Below are 26,093 nucleotides of genomic sequence, written 5' to 3' on the forward strand. Positions count from 1 at the left end.
CCGCTGATCATATGTAATGGCTATAATGGTTATTCATCCAGATGGGATGAATGATGAGAAGTTAACACTGCTAGGAGAATGACCTGGAGCTAGAGTGGAGATGTTGCCTATAGCAACCAATCAGATTCTAGCTGTCATTTTGTACAAGGTACTAAATAAATGAAAGCTAGAATCTGATTGGTTGCTATAGGCAACATCCCCACTTTTTCAAACCCGCAGCTTAGCAAATCTAGCCCCTGGTCTGACCCATTCTAGGGAAATGGATTGGAGGAAAGTACATTTTTGCAGCTTCCCCAATATCAAACACAATATTGTTTTGGGTGGAGACATCCCCTTAGGACACAAGTTACATGATAAAGAGAGCTACTAATAAAGTTTCCCAGATCTGCAAAAGTTCCCATAACTTAACAGAACTTGCGACACTATTTGAACATGCTAAGGAGTACACTGTAAGCTATATTTCTGTTATCAGCCATTTCCTAAAAAGGAGAGAGAGAGGCTGGCTGCAGTGTTAATCAAATATATAACAGACAGGAAATCTGCTGTGTGAAGGGGAAAAAGTCTCCCCTCCAGATCACTGCGAGCTCTCCAATGACTTCTATTTGAATGACCTACTGAAACTTGTGCAAACATATTTGTACAGGTAGTCTGTGCTATGTATAATATAAGATGGCTTATATAAATGACCTACTAATACTCACAAACTAAAAAAACAGCAAGAACCATAACACAACAGAAAGCAGTTACCTGCATGTGAACCAGGCCATTCCCAGAATTCAATACGTATATAACCATTGAATCATCTGTGCAAAAGAAGGGGAAACAATGTAAATGCACATATATCAGATGACCATCTTGCTTCCTAAACTGTACTGGGTCTGTCACCCCGTTCACAGATGATCCATACAATAATCACTTTGCCTTACCCATGTCTACTTTTCGCTCAGTTGTTACAAAGATCATAAAAATATTCTCCAGTATGTATTTCCTGAGTGTCTCCAGGTCATGTTGGCCACCGTCCAGCCTGACAGCAAAGTAGACCTGCAACAGCAGCGAGTTCCCAGACAGGAAGCAGCTCTGTAAGTAATGGGAGTGAAAGACCATATGTTAGAAGACCAGCGTAGCCTGGACACTACAGAATGTTACCCTCTCCCAAGCAGATGGAACTTACCCTGCACTGTTGCTGCAGCTTGAAAGAAACGCTGCATTTCAGATGAACCTGCCACACACTGGAGTTTATGGCTTCTGCCTGCAGAAAGAACAGGCAAAACATTGTAATCAGCAGTCTACTGAGTAACTTAATAGGCAGGTGATAAAACAGAATGAACTCACTAGATGACACCGCACAGAATACTTCACCACAGCGATGTGAAACGAATACATCAATGAAACACATGCCTGCTGCATATTCTAAAAGAAACACCCTGGATTCCAGAGGGAACATACATGACTAGCAAACTGTACAGCGTGCCGAGAACAAACATGAATACAGTGCAGTACATAAAATGTACCTAAAAGGTGCAACTTCTCAGACTAAGTTCTTAACTAAAACCAAAATCCCAATGTCTCACATAACATGTCCAGCACGGTGGCTCAGTGGTTAGTACTTCTGCCGTACAGCACTGGGGTCATGAGTTCAATTCCCGACCATGGCCTTATCTGTGTGGAGTTTATATGTTCTCCCCGTGTTTGCGTGGGTTTCCTCCGAGTGCTCCGGTTTCCTCCCACACTCCAAAAACTTACTGGTAGGTTAATTGGCTGCTAACAAAATTGACCCTAGTCTGTGTGTCAGGGAATTTAGACTGTAAGCCCCAATGGGGCAGGGACTGATGTGAATGAGTTCTCTGTACAGCGCTGCGGAATTAGTGGCGCTATATAAATAAATGGTGATGATGATGATGTTTCACTCCTAGAACCACAAGTGTGTTAAATATAGCCTTATCATCAGCATGGATACAGCTGCATGTATTCCAGTCCCTTTTTTTCACCCCAAATTTTTAATTTACGATGCTTATTTTCCCAGAATTCAGATTCCTGAGGAACCCAAATTAACTGGCTAATCGGGAATAGGTTCCTTTAACAGTTCTACCTTATTTGGCACTTAAAAGTAAGTGGTAGATTTTGTGACTTGAACAAGCTTAAAGTATTGTTTTTTCATTTCAGAATTACAGGATCCCTTAAGCATGGTCACATATATCCACTAAAACAGCACATTTATACAGGGGCTAATCCACCATCCTTTTACCCTGGTGGACATGTGGCTTAAAAGGAGTCCAAACATTCAGTAGTGCCCCTGCAGAGTTAGGGCCACTGCATATGGTAAGATTTCTCTCTCTTAAATAAACATACCGAAAAGAGCAGATACTAATATGCTATGGTGAAAGCAAAAACAAAAGTATAGACAGAGCCTGATTCATGTTGGGATGTATGTCCACTGGCGTAGTGTATTTTGCGTGAAATACATGCTCAGAAATGGACCTTATGCCAATGGCCGAAAGTGCATGCAATTCATGTTCTAATGCAAATGACACTTATGACGAGGGGACGAAATGGGGGCGGGAGGGGTTGGACTAATGTAGGCAGTGTACAGTAAGTGCATTCTGACGCAGATGTGGCCCATTCAAGGCCTGAGTTTCTCATAACTAGGCTTAGTGTCAATAGTATCATGTGCACCAGCTACAGGGCAGGTGTAAGTGCTGACTGATACAGTTTAGTCTGCTTTATAAACCACACGTATGCATGCCACTAGCTAGCACAGAACATGTGGGTGCAAGTAAGATTAGGAGAATAAAAATGCCTTTATGTACAGTATGTATAGAAAGTATCTTGATTTAAGTATTCCATGTAACAAAAAAAATGAATCTTAGAAAATCCATATTTATATTAATTATACTGTTATTAGTTCATTTAGTTTAGAATATAAAATTCTTGTATGCGTACTGATGTCACCTTACATTGCACATATGTATATCCTGCAGATTGCTGTCTGCCTTCACGGAATTTTCCTTACATAGACAGAGTGTACTTACACCAAAGGGTATATTCACTAAACTGTGGGTTTAAAAATATGGATGTGTTGCCTATAGCAACCAAATTCTAATTATCATTTATTTAGTATATTCTACAAAATGACAGGAAATCTTAATGCATCTTGAAATTAGCTGATATTTGAATAAGGTCTTAATCATGCACAAGTTCTGTGCTCTTTTTTCACATGCAACTTACATGCAGGTCGCGTTCAGACATTTATCAGGCCCAGAATGTTTTATTGTCTTTATTTTTAAGGATAGTGGGTGCGTTTGCTTTTTGGTTATTTTTTTGTCAATGTAAGCAAACATTCAGGGCTGCTGTAACATGTATTCATTTAAAAAATGATTCTCACAAAAAAAGAAATACTGTATACACTAAATTTCCCAATGTCATGCTATATAAGTATAAAAAAATTCAACAATGCATATAGTCTGCATAACAGCCTTACTCTAATGTGCAGTTATTAAAATTCAACAATTAAGAAACTTTTCTTGTTTTGTGTTTAAATAAAGAAATACATCTGCTATGCTTTATATAATGTGGGCTGATGGTCCTGTGACACTAATCTAGTGCAATCATTTTGAGCAAATGTGCTTGAAGGTGGCAGACTTCCAAAAGTTTAATAGCGTTGTAGTGAGTGTGTTCCTGCCAATACATGGGATGCTCACAAGCTCATTAATCTAGTGCAATCATATGCATTAGATATGCAAGGAATATCTATACCTATTCAGAAGATGGATAAGTCCATGCAGACAAGTATAATGTGTACTTAAAGGAAACTCTCACTACATGTAATGCCAGTTATTTATATATTTTCTTATCAAATATCTGTTTAGTGAGTATAACTGTGTGTATATGTCAGGTCTACTTTCCTGTACATCAGTTGCTTCACACCAATTCTACCCAGCTGTTACCTCCCAGCTATCCCGATAAGGAGTCCATCATATCCCATGAAATATCTTGCTGCTGTTGTCAGATCATAACGTCTACTATAAAAGGTTATTGAAAACAGGCTATTATGTCCCTGTTCTTAGAAAAGTGCCTCATTATTGGTACTTCCTAATAAAATACCTTTAATACATTAAGTACTAAAAAACACTGAGTCCTAAAATCAACTAAAAGCACAACATGAACAAACAGGCATACCTGTGATTGTGAAAGGTGGATATTTGCAATCCGAGGAAACATTACATCTGTGTTGTGAAGGGAGTTCTTAGTATCCTCAGGAGCAGCAGAAAAAGTTCCCAGACCAAAAACCTGAAACATACATAGAATGCTGAAAGGACAACGCATTGTGACCCTGCTATGATTGTATTTGTTTATTTTTTTTTGTTTTGTTGGGTTGTTTTTTTTTTAGAAGCAATAGTGATGTATATGTGCAGGTGACATTCACTTCATTGTTTCCCAGAATGCCTTTCTTGATGCACTCACCCTCCTCTAAAAGATATATTAAAACCAGATTATTTAAAGGAAATTCAGCTAAAGGGACGGAATAAGTGCAGGAGGATGAGGCTCCAGGTGCTTAAACCAACACTATGATTTATATATAGAGCAGTAACTGAGAGGCTACTTTTTAACAATCGTATTCCCTGCAGAATGAAAATATATATCTACATCTATCACCTACGTACATCTGTGTTAAATATAGCATTATGCTTCTTCCTTACACGCGATTCTTGAATGCACGCAAGGCAGAGAAATCTCTGTGAAAAATGCTACTCTGCAGTGAGCATAATGCAATATACAGCCCGACTGGCTATTGACATACTGTGCATTGTAAGCTGTGTACTCCACACAATGAGGGTGTAAAGGGTTTTCATGATCTTACTTTTACTCATAAATGGATGGTAAAAAGGGAATACTACAAGAGAGAAACATGCAAGTGTTTAATCTGCCTCAAACAAAACACATTATATATAAAACATGGGGGTTCCTTTTGGTATTAAGGATGGTAATTGCAGTGCACTCTACTTACCTGATAGGACAGAATCCCATGTGAAGTAGTATTTATAAATAAAGAGCTTTCAAAACTTCCTTCTGCATCTGGCAGGAAAACAACTGTGAATGTAGCTTTCCCTCCAGCCGGAATTACCTGGTTACCAAAAAAAAAAACACACACAAAATATATATCTATTCATATAGGCAAGTTACTTCTGATATATGACTCAGGCTAGGGCTTCATGAGCAATTTACCATGTAGTTGTATTAAACATGACCCGCATGCCAATATTACAGAACTGTCAGACCTACAAGTCCTGCAGCAGGGGAGTCTGCCTATTAGACTATGGCAGGGTTTCCCAAACCCAGTCCTCAGGGCTCCCCAACAGTGCAGGTTTTCTGGATCACATGTGACATAATTAGGACCACCTGTGGATCTGTTACAATGTGTCAGTCAGTAATGAATACACCTGTGCTCCAGCAAGGAGATATGGAAAACCTGCACTGTTAGGGAGCCCTGAGGACTGGGTTTGGGAAACCCTGGACTATGGCATCTAAAAATTGTGGAATGCACCATTTCTGCCTAATTGCCGGATGATGGGCCCACACTTGGCACCTCAGTGCTGCCACACAGGCTATCAGACACTATAGCCATCAGATCTAACTGCACCATAATATCACGCCAGACTTGTGAACAAAACTCCGCTATAGACCCTTCTGCCTGTGTACATGTAGTTGCCTAGGGAAATGGAGACGGTTTCCTAAGCTATACACCTTAGAACTGCACAGTGGAAAGCGTTTTCTTTGTTTGTTTTATTTAAAATAGTGAGTAAATGGCCTACCCAAAATAATAACACAAATGCATTATCTATTACCAATTTCAGCAGAATTTAATAACGTGAGTGTGGGGAGCAAATGTCCATATCCTGACAGTTTGTGGTGTAAATTGTGAGAACAATTAAGCAATTTCTTAAGCATTGCAAGTAAATGCCGCTGCTGGATAGGAAGCTTTGCAGACAATTGAACAAAATTGTAAGAACAGGGGACTGACCACATTTTTTCTCATTTACAACATCACAAAGAAATAATGTTATCACATTATATTTACTGCCGATCAGGTTTAGGAATGGAATTCAATCGTTCCTAGTTAGGGGCCCAATGTAACCTCGGCAATAACTGACAGATCCAAGATTCCTGTACTCAGTGTTCCATAACTATCATTTTATTCACCACAGAGAAGAAAAATGGAACAGAAAAAAGTAACTGCACAGAAAACAGAGTGTAACATAACACAAAGCAGCAGTTTTTGTGTTGTTGTTTTGTGGTACAAAATGTTATGCATGCAGCGAAAAATAGAGCGTCCTGAATGTGCTATGTAACAGATCTTCATTTTTAACAGGAATGGAGCCTGGTGAGCCTGGTAAGCAATAAACCCCATCACCAGCACTTACTAACACCGGCTGCTCGGTTTCACTACTCCATGTTATATTTCATTCGGTTATTTTAAGCTACACAACACTTCCAATTTTTAAGACTGTTTTGCAAGAGGGGAAGAAAAAAAAAAAAAAAAAAGAAGCTTCCTCCGTGTTCTAACCCCATGATGTGTTCATATGAATACTATTCTACAAATTTTGACAGCTATGCTATGATTTACTCTGGAAATATGCATACATCAAACGGTTCATTCAAGCTTCCAAGTTATCATATGCCTATAAACACACATGTTGTGCATTAGAGCATACAAAACAAGGGATGGACTGCTAGCACATGGAATAAATATGTGGAAAGCTGACCTCATATGCCATGCTAGACACTGGCATTTGCTGAATATAACAGATTGAATAAAAATAAAACTGGCAAATTGAAACGTTTGGGCACACTGTCAAACATAATTTGTTCGCACTCAAATTCCAAATTTCTTGTAGCCAGATAAGGCTCTGTCTGGTCTCTTCTCTGTAACCTCTTCTAGCTCACAATACTCTTCGGTATTCTTACAAGCACTGCCTATTTGAGATCACCCCACAGACTTTGATTATTATTCACTTTTGGGAACTTTGAAAGTAATTTCAAGACCTTAGTCTTTAGCTCCTGTAAGTACTTAATGGTTAATTTTAAGATAATGTTTTAGACTGAACTAAAAAGAGTTTTTGTATTCCAGCAAATTGACAATGTCTTCACTGACTCTGGAACATTAAATTCTAGATTTGTTGATGTTTAGTTGAATCCATTCTTCCTTCTACTCAGACCGTATTTCCTGTGCTACACAACCCCAAAGCATAATAGAGCCACCGCATTGCTTAACAGTTGGCAAGGCGTTTTGTTATTCAAAAGCTTTACCTATATTTATCTAAATGAATCTTGTGATCTTCGTTTCATCAGTCCACATGAAAAAGAATGTATGGCTTATACAAGTTGGTTTTTTTTACATAATTCAGATGTTGACCTTTATGATTAAGTTGTGGAAAGAAAACTTTTTCCAATAATCCTTCCACGCAGATAATTTTATATAATCAATGCTGTACTGTGGATCCACTATTTTGGGGTCAGCTAAACCTGGACAGCATGGTGGCCCAGTGGTAAGCACTTCTGCCCTACAGCACTGAGGTCATGCGTTCAATTCCCGACCATGGCCTTATCTGTGAAGAGTTTGTATGTTCTCCCCATGTTTGCGTGGGTTTCCTCCGGGTGCTCCGGTTTTCTCCCACACTCCAAAAACATACTGGTAGGTTAATTGGCTGCTTACAAATTTACCCTAGTCTATGTGTGTGTCTGTATGTGTTAAGGAATTTAGACCGTAAGCCCCACTGGGGCAGGGACCGATGTGAGCGAGTTCTCTGTACAGCGATGCGTAATTAGCGGCTCTATATAAATAAATGGCATGGCCCGAGAGAGAGCAACATGGAATGCTAGTAACATGGGAATTGTTTCTGAATCTGAGATACATATGCACATATGTTAAGCTCGGGGGTCTGGTGTGAAAGAACTTGCCTGACCAGCAAAACAGGAAAGGACCTTCCCCAAACTGTTGTCAAAGTTGGAAGCATACAATTTTCTAGGATGTCATTGTATGCTGTAGCATTAAGACATCCCTTCACTGAAACCAAAGAGCCCAGGCCAATCCATGAAAAACTTGCCAATGTAAACCCAACCCATGAAATGCAAGAAGAACACTTTTTGTGCTAACAACTCCCTAAGTCCTACCCCAAGCACACTGTGTGAATGGACTGTGACTGTCCCAGCTCTATTCATGGACTATAAAATTCTGCACAACGCGAATTTACAAATACAGTGTGAAATGGCATCTCAAGAAATGAAGAAGCAAAAGTGGAACGTGAAAAGATTCAATTACCAGAATGTCAGAGCTCTTTCAATAGCCTATTCTGCTGTGAAACTATTTACGCTTAATTTCACACCTCTATTGCAATAATGAATCAACTGGAGGAGAGATGAAACCTCTGCTCTCACCACATTCACAATTTATTTTTATTTTTTTTCAATCTGTTAAACTCCAAAAAGAAATAATTCACAAAGGAGCAGCAATAGTGCTGGTAATTATAAGTCTTCATCCCATCTTCAATTCCTTTCCCCCTTTTTTTCTGTACCACCATCATGTTGAGAATTTAGAATTCTATAGTCAGTTACACTCCATTTAAAATGTTGTCACCTTCAGTTTCTCTCTCTGGCCCACTATAAAACATCACTGTTAATACAGAGACAATCTTTTATATGACTGCTCCACTCTGATTGTAACCGAGTAAAAACAAGCAATTAGAAATCCCATAAAGAAAGCAGGTACACAACAAGTTCTCTAAACATAGACAATTTCAAGATGTCCAGGCATCGCCCGTTAGTAAACTGTACTATCAGGCAGCAGGCTGGCATATAAATATCAGTAATCATTTACAATACACCCTATATCTCCTCTCAGAGCCCTCCTGTCAATCTTTATATGCGCTAATCTCTCCTCACAATACAATAGATTAGGAGCGTGCCCTAGTGGCAACAACAGGTATGACATCCCTGGAAGCGGAGTATGATGCGTGTATGGCTATGGTCCAGATGTCCAAACATATGGCAATGAGCAGACAAAGATACAGCAGACATGTACTCAAGCTTGCTTACAGCCTGAACAGAGGAATAATATATAAGTAGGTTGAGCATATTCATTCCCTTTAAACTGCACAATTTAGCAAGGAAAAAAGTTTAGGGATAGAATGCCTTTAAGTCTAAATTCTTTCCTGCTACAACGTTCCGATAAAGATCTAAAGACAAGCAGATGTATTAATACTTTATCCAATTACACAATGCAGAAATCTACTTGGCACAAAAAAAATGGACCAAGAGAGCCTTAAATTACATTTAATGTAAATGTTCTTCAAACAGCTGCTGACAAGCAAAGAACTCAGACAGCTGCCATTCTGTCTATATGCGTGTGCCATATACATTACAACTATCAGAAACGTGAAGCACCCCTGTGCAGTAATAGCCTGCGCATAAAAATATGTGTCAGACAGTGATCATAAATGACAATTTCTTTCTGCTGGTAACACCCATTCATGCATGTGTAATGTTTTTCTATGTACTTCTATGAGTCCAATATACTTTACAGCTTCTATCCTTAACCTGTGTACCTTGCCTGTGCTATTACAGCTCGAGAGCAAAACCTCCTTCAGACACATCATATTGTTTTCAGAACACACAGCAGCGTCCCTTCAACATGCTGGAAGCATTAAGATCGTATAGCACTGAAGAAGTTGCAAGAGGAATAGAAACACTGATAACAATCACCAAAATATCTTTATTATACAATTATCCAAAAAGCCTGAGCTACTCTGGTTACACAACTAAAAGAAAACAACGCACTCTTTAAAAGAGAAATGTGGTACTGCATGCTGGAAGCTGTTACATAGAACAAATGTGCCAAGAAAAGCTAAACATTTTGGCTCTTATCCAGTACATAGTTTCCAAAAGCACATCAACACTCACCCTGTTATGTACGGGAGACACATGGAAATGTCTACCATTTGTAAACACTGAATTCACTTCAATATCTGTGTCCCTACTAGGGTTGAAAGCACAGAACGATTGGGCTTTGGGAAGCCCCACTGACCTGAAACAGAAGGGAATTAAATCCATCAGTTGCTTTTACATTAAAATAACATTAAAACGTTTGGAGTAATCATTTGTTAGTTTGAATATACAGATAGATTCTTTGACACAATAAATTATTTGAAATCTAAAGACCATAAATTAACGCACGGTTCCAATCCCACACGAATGCCATCTACCATTTAATTCTGAGCACTAGTACTCCAAAGGGATACTAATTTATAATAAGTAGTATGTATGATCAGTGACGCTGAATCTACGCAATATGACAACAGGTTGCATGCTTTAATATGTAAAACGTGTCATTAAAAGAGACTGCGTGATCTTGGAATGAAAAAAATGCGGAAAAAGTATAGAAATTGTAGACCAGCAAAATATGTAGGTGTGAAATTGAATATTTAAACAGAGCACAACGCTAATACGATCATGCATTAACAATGTTTAGCAATAAAATGGGCATCTGTTCTAATAATGTATTTCCCAAGATAACTCATTTAAGTGAATCTCAAAGACAGTTCAAATAAGGAAGAAAAAAAATTTATGAGTTTTGTGATCTAACTTTTGAGAATTTCTCCACCAAGCTGTGGCACGGAAATCACCAAAATACTTCTAGACTATTTACATTTCACAACCTAGGGTATGTGAGCCCCTGGGGGTATGTTCTAAACTTGCTCTCACAGAACTGCTTTCATATGCCTCAGCTTGTTTATGTGCAAAACCAGTTTCTATTTTGTGCTCAGAAAGGTTTGAGAAAGCGCTTGATTGTGGGAAACGCTTCTGGACGTTCATCCAGGTTTCCCCAAGTTTTTTATTTAGTTCAGTTTTAATGTAAATCCTTTTATATTCTTGAGAACAGTCAAGATACAGTCAGTGAGCGTAACATTAAAAAGCTATTAATAGCATTTACAAATATGTATAAAACGCAAACATTTATTTCATCTTAAACACCATATTAAATTGTAAATGCTTTCACTAACTCCAGGAGAGCACTCAAAAGGTCATGTGACACCGATGGATGAAGAAATGATCATAAATTTATACACCACATGCACTTTATTTAAAGGAGAGAGAAAAAAAACTTGCACATTACTAGTTCCAAAACTGGAATGTTAGAGGCCTACTTCGCAAGCTGCAGTCCTGTCACAGGAATTTTTCATTGTCTGGTGGATGAGAGCTAGCAAAACTGGGATGTCCCTTGCTGAGGGCAGATAAAATGCTCCTATTAATACACTTCAAAGCTGCCAGATTTCATTGTCCAGGCTATTATTTAAAGGAGATTCAAGGTGTTGAAAGCCCATTGTCCCCAGAGAATTGCCAACACAGCAAAGACTTAATTTTTCTTCTTTAATACATGAACTATAAAGCTTTCTATACATCCATACTTACATTTATATATCAAAGTGTGTTTATGAGAGAACTTTCAAATGTGAAGTTACCATACATGCACTCACTGCACTCCGAGATTTCCAAGATTTAGTACATTCAACCATAGCGCGGGACATATGCAAGATATCACCAGGCAGACTGCAAGATGGTGGCCATTCAGAAGCCCAAGGACGATAAAAAAATATATATATAACCCCTTAGACATGTGAGTACATGTCCTACTAAACAAAATCCATTCTATGTTGAAGACACAACATGGACTATGTTATTTCCATTGTATTTATTCCATTCAATTCCCCTACCAGGCTCATCTTGAAGAGGCAACATCTTGGCTTCCTCTACCACATTCTTCTTTATCCCCAACTCAACTAAAAGTCCCTCCCACCCAAACCATCCTCCATAGAGTGCTTCTTTCTCCACCCTTTTTTCTTTCCCCTCAATAGTCTGTACTGTGGCAATATTTGGAAGATGTAAGTTGCCGCAACATAAACATAAGCAGCTCAAACATAAAGAGATAAAACCAACATCTATCCTTAGGAGGTTTCCAGAATATTCCCAATTTTAAATGGGCAAAGGCTCACAGACTAGCTAGGTTTATTTCCAACGTCTTCTTATGCCCACGTGTAATTGACCCATCACTCAGCAAACACTGCCTAATCTACTAAATTCATTAGAAGAACCTAAACTACATATAAAAGGGGTTTTCAACATTAGGACAAACCTCTTTAATTAACTATCCCGCCAGTGTACCAGTTTGGAGAGGTCTATAGACTGGGAACCACACCATTTGGTGTACAGTCTCTGCTCATCCTCCCAAAGTGGTATATTTCTCAGCGTGTGGGAGAGTGGAATGGTGGGAAAGCAAAAGAAACATTGTAAGACAAACCTCTCGCCTTATTCAAATTGCTGGTTCTCATAAGCAGGGTCCTCTCTATCAACTGTTTATGTCTGTCAGTATGCTGTAAGTCGGTACACATTTACAGCATATGCCACGTATTAAAGACATACATTAGAAATATAGTGTCCCCAACTCATACTTACTGGGGTCCGAAATCCAGAACAGAAGGCTGCAGATGTAAGGCCCTCCCACTAGGCCTCGCAATGCTAAAAGAAAAGAACAAATCACGTTTACAAGAAAAAAATTAAATAAATGTCACATTTTATAGAGTACTTTAGACCTATGGCGATTTTTCAGACAAAAGTGAGCGAGTTTACTAACAATAGACAAGCGCAAGACGTCAGACCTGGCAGATACCTTAAACACCTGGCCCAGTTAATTTTTTTAAGAACAGCTTTTACTTAAATGACCAATGCTGTTTTGTTAGGAATATCCAAAACATGTAACTATATAGAAATAGGCAGCAATTGGATCTTTTCTGTTGTCCCATTTTCCTTTGCACAGAATTTAAAAACTCTTAAATTCAGTCTTTGGTGTCATATGAGGCATTAATATAAACACATAACAGTAGAAAAATGCCTAGGAATATCTGCAGACATCTAGGAAATGTTAAAGCATTAAACCATTCCTCTTCAACATTACTGGTCTTTATGATATAAAGCAGAGAATCTGACTGAACGTGATAGGAGCAGCCGGATTTTACATCACAGGTTCTCTACACAGCGCATCTAATCAGAGGAGGAGGGAGTGCAGTCTGCACCACATGGTCTTCCTCCTTCCTTTGAGGGCTCCAATCTGAATGACAAGGGAAGTGGGAGGTCTGAGTGGCATATTAGAGCTTTTAGCGGCAAGTGGGTGATCTTTGAACAATTTTGGAGCAAGTGGGGGCATTTTAGGATGAGAGATATGGGGGTGTAGAGTAATTTTGGGGCATTTTATTTTTCAATACAAAGATTAACGTGTGGTCCATTCAAAGGTCTGGGGGCTGCACTTGTGATATGATTCAATACTCCTCTTTGGTTAGATACTCCAAAAAAGAAGTGCGACCACTGCATTTAATACAGTGACGCCTGATAGCATTTATGTTAAAATTAATGCCCACTTGACTTCAGGTGGTTCTATGTTCATAATGTATATTCTACATTGTACATTATATTATGCATCTTGTAGAAGTCCCCAAACATCAGAGTGTGTGTGTCATACATTTGAAATCTATTACAGGCTCCAGAGAAGATAAGCTAAATAGGGTGATCATCAGGACTGGTCCATGTGTGGTCAGGATTAGTCGCAGATACTGTTGCTAATAATTGATTTCCCTACCGGCTAATTAATCATAACATGTATAGAACTTAACATACAAAAAAATATATATATAATTTTAGATATGTTGCCATTCAGGATACACTATAAATGTCTAATCTTTCTTTAAAAAGGTCAGAAAATCCCTGATTAATTTAGAAGCTGCTCATTGTGCAATAACATTTCCATGTTAGTAACTGAATTCTATCCCACATCTAAGTCACTGACTTGACTAAACCAACCATTAGAATTAAAGTATGCTAGAACTCGACCCCAACATGATTATTTTCATTTATTTTTTAACATATTTTAGCACTTTACAGATATTTAAAAAGAAACATAGAATTTCAGACACATTGCATATCAATCATCATAATGTGTCCTATTGTTGTTGCTTGTAGCTAGAATTGACTGACTGGGGGCAGATTCACTAGGCAGTGAGGTGCTGCCGGACATCGCCACAATGACCGGCTGTGCACATTGCCAGCTAATACAGTACAGAAATCTCAGCTCATTTTCCCTCATATATTTATGGAACGCAAGAGAAAATGAGCGGACATTTTAGTAACAACTTTGACACAGTGTCTCCAGAACAATCCCAGACACATCACGTCACCTCGCGCCAACTTGCATCTGCCCCTCAGAGGAGAATGTTACAAATAACCATAGATGTCAAACTGTTTCAGCCTATAAATTCCTAGAGATCATGCTGTGATTAGCTGATCACAGATCTATCACAAATGTACCTTATATGGTTGTTCTTAACCAGCGGGTCATCTGTTTTCAAAAATTTACGTTTCATAGGAGGAGGGGCATATGGATATTAAAAGCAATTGGTCTCTATGAGACCATGGATTTTTAAAGAAACTGTCCTACAACTAGTTCAAAGCAAAATCCAAATGTTTTCGTTCTTCGCTGAATTGAATACACAGTGTCCATGAGCCACTCCCGCTAACATATCAAGCCCAGTATGAGAGCTAGGTTAAATAAAGAAAACAGTTCATACACTCAAAACCACAAGGTCTACAATCCTCTATGAATGTCACTTATGTTCTGAAATGTTCTACATGGGTATTTTGTGCATATTTGCAGCTTGCCCACATCAAATTAGTTTTCATTCATTTATATACTGCCACCATGTTATGCAGCACTGTACAGAGAATATGTAATCATTCACATCTGACCTTTCCTCTTAGAAGCTTACAGACCCATTCCCCCCCCAGCCCTCTCACACACACTTGTCCATTTCTTCACAAGCCAATTAACCTACCATTATGTTTTTGGAGTGTGGGAGGAAAGCAAGGCTCAATGTTTGTGGCGTTGCTTCGGTGAGAAACAAACCCACAACCACAGCTTTCTCAAATATTGTGTCACGCAAAGCAAAACCCCATTTTTGCATGTGGGTGCAACACAGAACTTAACTAGGAGTATACTCTGATCCATCAAAGTCCTCCCATCACAAGACACAAACTTTTACACCAGACAGAAGCTGTGATCTTAACATCTCACAGATATCGGACCTATACAATTCCCACAAAATGATCAAGTTGGCACAAAAATAAGCAAGTGACATTGCAATATGAAGTATGCGATACTGGGGCAAATTTTTGCAAGAGCTAAATTGCGCCGTGTCAATATCAACTTGTATATCAAACCTGTGGCTTCTACTAATTTACAGCACTTCAGCTCAGACATAAAGCTCACTGCCGTCAGACTGCTACAAGCAATTGTCTGTATCCACCCACATGAAGTCCCTGGTAAAGAAATCTCAGCAACTGGAGAACGGTATAATATGAGACATTCTCTTCAATTGTCAGTGAGTTCAGCTTACAGAGCCCAGTGATGAAACTGCTTGTAATACACGTCTCCCAGCCTCAGCTTACACACAGTAACATGCAGCACCAGACTGCTCGGACATGGAATGAAACCACTTGAGAAGGTATTTTGCATTGGCTTAGGCTTATTTCAGCTGGACTTTCAAGTGTGAGTGACTCACTCTTCTGGGACCTCAAGAAAGGCAGCTTTATAGTATAGTTGTGTATATCTGACAATCAGGGGGACACCAAACACAAATTCTGCAGACACACACTTGTGTCCTAATGCACAGGTTTGTTCTACTGTGGATTAAGGTAAAACCAAAGAAAATAAATTACACTAAATAATAGGTGATAAAGGATTTCAATAAATCTTCTGTAATTATAGAAAAGGAGTAACAGAACTGCGTGCATGCATGTAGGGAAAGGAAGATAATCTGACGGAAAAAGGTGATCAATTAGTTGATGTGGCTCTTTCATGTGGAAGTTACTGAACAGACAATGGACATAGATTAGTTTGACTACTGATGCCATATCATAAGACAACAATGGCGATTTTCATACCTGGTTCTATAATACTCCTTTAATCTGTAATTATATCTATTTGGTAGATTTTATAAAAAAGTGACTTACGTATAGAACATCCTTCCAAATTTATGAAACATGTAGTGCACCATTACAAAGCACACATTCACAGGTCTAATGCTGGTCATACACTTGTGTTGTCACCAACAAAGTTAATAAACCAGTCTGAGTTCCATGCGCGTTTGGACCGAAAACTTGCAAATTTTAAAAGATTATTCTCAAACATACTTGTAAAAGGGGTCAGAACAACAACCACTAAAGCCTGTGTCTGTGGTAGTCTTATGGCTACACTAACTGGCCTCCCATCATCACCACCATTTATTTATATAGCACCACTAATTCTGCAGCGCTGTACAGAGAACTCGCTCACATCAGTTCCTGCCCCCATTGAGGCTTACAGTCTTAATTTCCTAACACACACACAGAGACTAGGGTCAATTTAATAGCAGTCACTTATCAACATTTATTTATATAGCGCCAGCAAATTCCGTAGCGCTTTACAATTGGGAACACACATTGATAAAACAATACTGGGTAATACATACAGACAGAGAGGTAAGAGATGAACCTATTATGTTTTTTGGAGTGTGGGAGGAAACCGGAGTACCCGGAGGAAACCCACGCAAACACGGGGAGTACATACAACTCCTCACAGATAAGGCCATGGTCTGGAATTGAGCTCATTATCCCAGTGCTGTAAGGCAGAAGTGCTAGCCACTAAGCCACCATGCTGCCCACTGCTTGAGCAGAGCACCAAACGGTGGGATCAGTCTAGTTTTCCCACCCATGCGAGTAGCCACATAAGCTATCCTGTCGCTTAATTCTTAATGTGGCCAGATTTTTCACACCTCAAATACCCCAAAGCAGTTAGTGGTAATAATCACATCACAACTAAAATATGTAATTATTATTTGGGACACCGAAGTAAACCACAGAGGTTGCAACCAGTTTTGATAGTGCTGCACACCTGAATGAAGTTCCTGTTGTAAGCATTACTTAGAGGCAGAAATACTCCACTTACACACAGTTCTAACACTCAAACAGGAGATTTTCAGGTACAAAAAGCAAGCAGGGACACATTGCTGCATGTAACAGAGCTTCCATAGACATATTGGCAGCACTGGACTGAAATAATTAAAAATACACACAAGAGCAACAGAATATAATAAATAAAACATGGCTTCTTAAAAACAGAAAAGAGATCTCTTATATTCCCGCCATTATGAACTTAAACCAAAGATTCTGTCAGACAGTCTGTCGCCCGGTTAATAAAATACCATTACTGTGCAATTAGCACTTTGAAGTTCTTTGCATGTTCATAGATTAGACCAGTGAGTGTATACTAATTGCAGGGATGGTATTTGCTGGTCTAAAACTAGCAGCCACATGAGAACAAATGGTGTGTAAGGAACAAGTTGTACTGTATATTGTGTTATACAGATGTAAACAAAATTGCAAGGATAGGTATAATAGTACACAAAACATTTTATCTTTATTAAAGTAGAGATCTGATGAATGTATAGGATACAGGCTGTCACATTCGCTCTACAAGTTCCCATGCTGTAATATGGGAATGCCAGAAACTGAACATAGGCAGCAGTTTCATGTACTCAAGTGCATATATTGCTTCACTACTACCATATATAAACAGTCATTCAACAACATTAATTTTTACAGCACAAAACATATTTACACAGTACTATATTTATACTTTCTTTTTTACACAAAATCTAAATGAATCTCATTCTGTCAGACAAAGCCTGTGTTTTATGTTCAAGATATACAATAGATTCCAGAAAAGAATACAACAGAGTCCCAGGAAACATCGCAATGTAAGCAGCAAGTTTGGGGACACCGACACCAGAATCGCATTCCTAAACCATGCAACATTTAGCAAATGAAGTGGTTAAAACCACACATTTGAGTGGATGTTTCCCAATAAAAATATAATTTTCTATTTTCAGCACTCAACACAAAAGGGCAGGAAATAAGACATTTTAAAAAGATCAAAACATCACAATGAAAAGCTCAGGCTGCGTGCCATACGGTTTATATTTTCTTTAGGGATCAATAACTCAATACGTCAGATTTGAGTCTGCATGTTTTCACATTGCTTTTAAAAGGAAATTAGAACTGCAGCTTCCAGTGTTCAGAATGATACAGAAAGATTATAACAAAGGATGTCCCCTGCTTTATATAGCTCATTTGGCACTCCAGGAATTCCATAGACTCATTCTCATTTTAGTTACAATATTGCACAACAGATGAGATCTATTTTGTATTATGTACACAGAACGCACATGCAAGGCTTGCAAAATCTCTTAGCCAGGCTTTGACTAAATGGCCTAACCCACAGTGGATCCCTTCTGGCATGCCCGACACACTAAATTTTTATTCAAGTTTTCCCACAGACACCAGTTTTGCGCTGTGCGCTATGGTGTATTAGTGCATAAAGCATGTTTGTAGACATAACATTTATTTTAAACCAGGATCAGGGTATTATTGTAACTGGATTATGCCCCATGCAGACACCTTTTCCTTCACCAGCTGGCAACTCTACACATGTGTCGTAGTTGTAATACTGGCACGATGAGAAGGACTCTACTGGAAAGGAGATAAGAGAATAGCTGGGTACACATCTATGCAATTATCGTGCAGATCGCACGATTCACGACCGTTTGTTCAGATATTGCAGGAGTGTGTACGCTCCCATGATCATGTTCAATTGTACCCAAAACACAATGCATCTGTTGATTCGGCTTTCCAAACTTCCTGAAAAGCACAATCAATAATGGAACGGTGTCGGGCAAATGTGAAAGTGTGTACATACTCACAACCAGAAGTGTAGGCAGATATCTGTAGAGTGTGTACAGAGTCACAATCTTTTCAGCAGATGGTTAGGAGATGAAGATTACAGATCTGAAGGTAAATCGTGTCGGTTTCAATACATGAATCAGCATGTTTGTCGGGACTTTCAATCATTGTTGAAATCGTTACAGACATTGCTTCTAAAGTAAGATTGTATAGGTGTGTACCCAGCTAAACACTTCATTAAAATGTAGATAACCAACCAGTTGTCACGCTACCGTTTTTTTTTCCTCTAGAGTAAAATTACTCCTCTTAATGTACAGATTACATTAGCATTATAAAAGGTTATTCAGAATATCTTTTTTATGATTTTCAAAACAAAACATACTAACAGAGCAGCATTATAACAAACATACATTTTATATTTGCAAAAGAACATTTGCTATATTATAGAATTGGCAATATATGAATCAGCAATTCTAAAACATAATTTTGTTTCAGCAACAATGACTACATTCATTTTAATAGACCCAATTAAAAACGCATTACTTGAGTAAAGTGCAACAGGTACTCCTGCTAAAATCTGCAAATTTAATGCATGATGCACGTTACACAACATTCAACAGAACCTCGAAAAAGGAAAAATAGATTGTATTCTGCTAGAATGCAGACGGCCCCTAACCAGACTTGACTTGCGTGACAGTGTTGTGTGTGAAAGTCCTTTCCCAAGAAATTACCTTTGACACTAGGTCACCAAAAAAGTCCTTAGCAACGCAGTGGATGCTGTGGCCTTCTATAGCAGTGATGGGCAACCTGATACATTTCAAGTTTCATCAAAAGGGCCACACATTATCCTTAATCGCAATAAAATACAGCCCTAAAAAAAACCCTCTTTATTCCCACATGCCCCCTTCTCAAAATGACACACAGACTTGCCACTTAGTCCAGAACCCACAGAGGAAGGAGGCATACCCATGTGGTGTATGCTGCACTCCTTCTAATTAGATGTAATGCAGGACATCCCTGCATCATGCTCATTTTTATTGACAGACGATCAGTCTCATGCATACAAAGATCTTGAGCTGCCAGGGTACTGCATGGCATGAGAGATGCCTGTACATGAGTTAATGTGATCTCAACAGTTATTTAGGATACATATGTGGCTATTTAAAAAAAAAAAAATCATCCTTTTGGCTTTTTCCTATTTTTTTTCCTTTATTAATGTTGCAATGGTAATTTAAAAAAAAAAAAAAAAAATTAAAAAAATCCTCTAAAGCTTGTAGTTACAAAACAATTATTGCATACCCCTTGTGCAAAAATGCACTTAAATAAACCCTAGTGCAAACCCACCTGTGCACAATTAAAGTGTTTAAGTGCTTCAACTGACTAAACAAACGTATCAAAAAAATACCAGTGGTAATCGCTTAGCCGATGACGATAACACAGACACAGAGCTCACCTACAAGAAAAAAACGATTTAATGAAAACACGACAGCAGGGGCGCACCCCCCCCAAAAAATAAAAAAAAATAAGTGAGAGCATGCACATCCGCAGCAGCTCCGTTTCGGCAGCACTGTACTATACAGCAGCCACGGCGCTGTCAAAGAAGCGTCCGCGACGGTGCTGTATACAATACAGCACCGCCGCAGCTGCTGTATAGTACAGTGCCGCTATGTAGGGCACTTTTTTAGCGGAGGGGAGGGGTTTCAGGAGACCCAGAAACCCCCCCTGCGTGAGCCTCTGGACAGTGCGCCCTTCATGGCTTTAAATTTACATATGCAATGTCGGACCCTGTTTAAACAGTGTCCCTGCGGGGTCCCGACATTGCCGTTTTAAATTTAAAGGCATGAAGGGTGCACTGACGTCACACAGTACTGCCGGCCAGTCGGAAGGAGGTGCTGTCATCCTTCTGCTGCCATCGGAGATCTGCACAGTGGTTTTCAAGGCAAGTCTGTCAATATACCTGTCGTTTTTTCATTAAATCATTTTTTTCTTGTAGGTGTGCTCTGTGTCGGCATTATCGTCATCGGCGACCCGTACCCCACCCAAATACACAAGATGGATGGAGAGCATCTACTTTTAAAGATGTTTTGTGAAAACTGATGTCATGATCAATATTAAGGTCTATGGTTGTTTAACCGTTGTAAGTGTTGATTTTGCATGTTACCCTAGCAACTATATATCTGTATTCATGAACGGATTTGTTTACGATAGGTGAATTATTTAAAATAAAAAAAAAAAAAAAAAAAAAAAAGGGCAAAGCATGTTGGACCACCCGTTCCAGTCAGGCAGTCAGTGAAGTACTATTTGATAGTGTGATTAGCTATTACAATATATTTTTTTCCCCACTTCATTCTGGCAGTGGATGACACTCTTGGGAAGAATGCTTCCACAAATAGCAACTTCCTTCTATTCCATACTGTGAAGGTGCTCTGTTGTTTGGTGTGCACCTGACCAAGTGTATGCTTTACTTTCACCGAGCAGAACCGCTGATACTTCTATTTGAAATAGGGAACATTTTCAAAATGTGTTGGTCAAATGGGATGTTTGTGGAAACTGGAGCATTACTGGTATAGTCTCACACTATAAATAATTTATAATAAGTGTGTGTGTGTGTGTGTGTGTGTGTGTGTGTGTGTGTGTGTGTGTGTGTGTGTGTGTGTGTGTGTGTGTGTGTATATATATATATATATATATATATATATATATATATATATATATATATATATATATATATATATATATATATATATACACATATATACACATATACATATACATATATACACACACATACATATACATATATATATATATATACACATATATACATACATATATATATATACATATACAGAGCCGTAACGACGGCGGTGCGACCGCCCCGGGCGCAAGCCCAAGGAGGCGCAGCCGCCCGATACGTGCCTTCATGCCCAGAGGAATCGCCGCTCTAATTCAGCTTTCCTACAAGCATCAATCCATTCCCGGCAATGCAGTGGAACGCATGTGAAAGCAGGAAGTTCGGCATTTGGAACGCATTTGCGTTCCAAATGCCGAACTTCCTGTTGTTGGAACGCACATGCGTTCCACTGCATTGCGGGGAATGGATTGTTGCTTGTAGGAAAGCTGAATTAGAGCGGCGATTCCTCTGGGCATGAAGGCACGTATCGGGCGGCTGCGCCTCCTTGGGCTAATCCTTGAAGTGAGATAGTGTCCCCCTCTAGCCCTACAGGGCTGAAAACAAGAGTTAGGTTTATTACATTTTAGTGTACATTTTGCTTTGTTAAGTATGTAGTATTTGGAGGGACCCTGGTCATAGTGTTTGTCCTGTGTAGTTACAATCTATAAAAATTACCTATTTCACCCTGAACATAAAGATCTGTCCCCTTCTTCCTACTCACTTTCTAATTGCAGAATACTGTAATCAGGACATAAGTTTTAAACATGTAAGAGAACCCTGGTGTGACTGATAATTGGGACATTATGGAAGATATAATATAGAGCAGACTCCAGACAAACAGCCAGAGGCAAACACATGTCAATACCGTCAGAGATATTAGTCAATTGGTCTAATACAAGCGCTATGCCCCCTTGGGCTAATCCTTGAAGTGAGATAGTGTCCCCCTCTAGCCCTACAGGGCTGTTACTGGCTGTCCCCAGGTGTTGCTGAGCTGTCACAGGAGCTGGCTGGCCGGTATGAGAAGAATCCTAGCTGCCCCTCACAGCTGTCCAGAGTTATTGTATGAGGGGGTCTCATAGCTGCACCCCCAACCCCCGTCCCATTACAAGAGCCAGTGACAGACAGCTCCCAATGGCAGCCACCTGGCCTCCATCACCCCCGCCCAGTTGGAAAGTGGGACTCTAGTAAACCACGTTATTCATAGAAAAACATCTACCAATTATTACTATATATATATATATATATATATATATATATATATATATATATATATATATATATATATATATATAATATACAAATTCTTTCAGTAAAGTGCTAGCCACACCCACATTAGGTTGGCCACACCCACTTGTCAAATGCCACTCCCACTTAGATGGGGGGCGCCGATGCCCAGTCTCGCCCAGGGCACCAAAATGTCTAGTTACGGCACTGTACATATATACACACACACACATACATATATATATATATATATATATATATATATATATATATATATATATATATATATATATATATATATATATATATATATATATATATATATATATATATACACACACACACACACACACACAAGTTAACCCGTGCATGATACTCATGCATTCTAGTCAAATCAAGCTGCTTAAGGTGTTACAAAGGTTCTTGTCATGCATTTGGGCCATAGCCCAAGCCTCCTCAGGGGAAGAGCGTTACTTCCCGATGCAAGCGCCCTTTTTTAACGTGGTTTTGTCCACATGTCACCACCTCATCATTTTTCTCCATCACCTCATCCTTCTTCTCCATCACCTCATCCTTCATCTTTATTGCCACATCTATCCAGATGTCTATCCAGACACAGGGATCTCTCTCAGTGGTCCTGAGTATCACACTCCTCTCGCTCTGTCACCCCCGCCAACCACCAACCACTCCCAACTGTCACTTCTCCTTCAAGAAATATATATATTTTTTTTTAAAATCTTTATAAAACACTTTTAACAATTAAATTAACAAATTAAAAACATCTTAGTATACTAAATTTCAGCCCTTTCTGAGTTTTTTTCCCCACACACACTAAAAATTTAGTAGGTCAGTGTATAACTTCGCCCAGCAGGTGGCGCTGCAGCTTGGGGGTTTTTTTTCCACACACAGACACACACCACTAGGCTTTTATATAGTAGATATACACACACACACACGTTTATTGCACACTCTCACACGTATGCATTGACCTCTGTGTCTTCAGTTTCCTTTCCCATATACCAGTGGTTCCCAAACTTTTGCAGTTCGCGGCACCCTTAGAGTCCCCAAAATTTTTCAAGGCACCCCTCCAAAATAATTATTGAGCAGTCCTGTTTTAGAAGTAGTTGGGTCAAAAAATTGTAATAAGTATTTAGGTCAGGACAGAAATACTTATTTAGTTGTATGCAAAAATGCCCCCTCTGCATCCAGACACTCTGCCCTCAGGCACTCTGTCCCCTCTGCATCCAGACACACTGCCCCCTCTGCATCCAGACACACAGCCCTCTCTCACACTGCCCCCTCTGCCCTCTGTCACGCTGTCCCCCTCCTCTGCCCTCTCTCACGATGTCCCCCCTCCTCTGCCCCTGTTACACTCCTCTGCCCCGTTGTGCCCCAGCTGTCACCCTCTCTTCCCCGCTGTCACCCTCTCTGCCCCAGCGGTCACCCTCTCTGCCCCAGCGGTCACCCTCTCTGCCCCAGCGGTCACCCTCTCTGCCCCAGCGGTCACCCTCTCTGCCCCAGCGGTCACCCTCTCTGCCCCAGCGGTCACCCTCTCTGCCCCAGCGGTCACCCTCTCTGCCCCAGCGGTCACCCTCTCTGCCCCAGCGGTCACCCTCTCTGCCCCAGCGGTCACCCTCTCTGCCCCAGCGGTCACGCTCCCTCTCTCCTCTGCCGTGCGCCAGCCATAGAAAAAAAAAGAAAGAACACATAAACTTGCCAATCCTCCGGGCGCCGGGACCCAGCAGCCTCCTCTCCCCGCAGCTTGTTACTGACGTCGATATTCAGTGACAGCTGCGGGAGAGAGGAGGCTGCTGGGTCCCGGCGCCCGGAGGATTGGTAAGTTTATGTGCTTTTTTCTTTCTTTCAATGCTTGGCCCGCGGCACCCCAGTGACAGCGCCGCGGCACCCCTGGGAGCCGCGGCGCACAGTTTGGGAACCGCCGCCATATACCTTTATATTTTAATCTCTCAATTTGAGAGTCACCCTTCTAAGATTAGAAGGCATAGTTCACCTTTACACTGCTTGTGTACATTTTTTTTTCTTCTGACATTATATTTTACATAACATAAGGTATACTTGCTAGTTATGTCCTAGAACTGAATTCCCATTGATGCTATGACACATACATTATTTATAAATGCATGTGGGTGGGATATTTCACACTAAAATGGCATTTTTATTCACATACTTATAACTTACATGCTGTTACAATCTACCATACATGGATGAGATAAATACAGCGTTCAATCATTAAACTACCACCTTAGTACAAAGGCTAAAATGCAATGGTATTATAAAACAGGTTTAGAATTAAGTTAACTTTTAATCCATATTTGTTTGGGAACATAACCGGCAGTAAAGCCCACTCTGCTACGACACATTCCTGCAAGGACTCATTACATTGGTTCCTAGTCGAGAGTTTAGAAAACAGCAGACTGCATGGGGTGGGACGGGCTCGCTCAGACATGTACATGCACCATTAGTTTATTAGCTCTGAAATCTACAAGCTATGCTTACTGTGTAAGTCGAAGCCTGGGAGGTGAGGAGTTTGCTCAAAAGTTTCCCATGGAGTTACTCTTCTATATGGTCTTGAAAAAATACATAAGCCAACTTAGGGATTCTCAACACTCTCCACGCAGGGCTTTGACCACTGTGAGGTTACATACATTCACTATGGTGTGTGCGCGCTTGTGTACCAAATATTGTTTGTGCTGTGCTTTTGCCTGCACCGATGTGTTCAGAGCCAGCCTGCTCTTCATGTGGTGGCCATAGGGAACCAGGATCTCTTTCATTTCAATCTATTACCCCAGAAAAAAAAATACCAGATGTAAAAGCTTAGAGGACCGTTCTGATACAAATACATTGCTGGCTGAGACTGGATATGGCACTGGATAACTTTCATAGGTCAACTGTAAACACAACAACATATTCTATGTACAGGTGGTATATTCTACAAACCACAGACAAACGCAGGATTTGTAGAGAGGGGTTTCCACACCATGCCGCCAGTGGGCGTGACCATCATGCATGGGGGCGTGGCTATAATTTTAGACAGTGCTTGGCTGCTCTCCAACTCTTCCTATCCCCATAATATACATGGGCAATGCTGCGTGCACTACTGTTAGGTGCACGCAGCTCTCCCTTTTCAAGCAGAGCTGTGTGAAGCGGGAGCAGGAACCAGCCACCTCAATTATAGAGTACCCCAGGCTTGTAGGGGCGGTTTCCAGACACTAGAAAAAAAAAACCTCGGTTTGCCTATGCAAACTACGGTCAGGGCGTGGCCTGGGGTAGGATGGTGTAGGACGTGAGCTACCTATTCTCC

The 26,093-nt window shown here is 39.9% G+C and overlaps 1 protein-coding gene across 3 annotated transcripts in view; it reads right to left on the reverse strand.

The window, feature by feature from the left end:
- Positions 1 to 26,093, reverse strand: part of TMEM131L (transmembrane 131 like) — a 96,240-nt gene that overhangs the window by 46,012 nt on the left and 24,135 nt on the right. For all 3 annotated transcript variants that reach the window (XM_075198542.1, XM_075198532.1, XM_075198551.1), the window contains exons 4-10: positions 12,505 to 12,567; positions 9,955 to 10,078; positions 5,006 to 5,122; positions 4,177 to 4,287; positions 1,172 to 1,249; positions 927 to 1,077; positions 748 to 803 (exon numbers count right to left, since the gene is read on the reverse strand). In XM_075198542.1, coding sequence (XP_075054643.1) covers positions 748 to 803; positions 927 to 1,077; positions 1,172 to 1,249; positions 4,177 to 4,287; positions 5,006 to 5,122; positions 9,955 to 10,078; positions 12,505 to 12,567 — 700 coding nt within the window. The remainder of the gene's footprint in view (positions 1 to 747; positions 804 to 926; positions 1,078 to 1,171; positions 1,250 to 4,176; positions 4,288 to 5,005; positions 5,123 to 9,954; positions 10,079 to 12,504; positions 12,568 to 26,093) is intronic.

This window comes from Mixophyes fleayi, chromosome 1 (genome assembly GCF_038048845.1).
Source record: "Mixophyes fleayi isolate aMixFle1 chromosome 1, aMixFle1.hap1, whole genome shotgun sequence".
In the NCBI taxonomy this organism is placed as follows: domain Eukaryota; kingdom Metazoa; phylum Chordata; class Amphibia; order Anura; family Limnodynastidae; genus Mixophyes; species Mixophyes fleayi.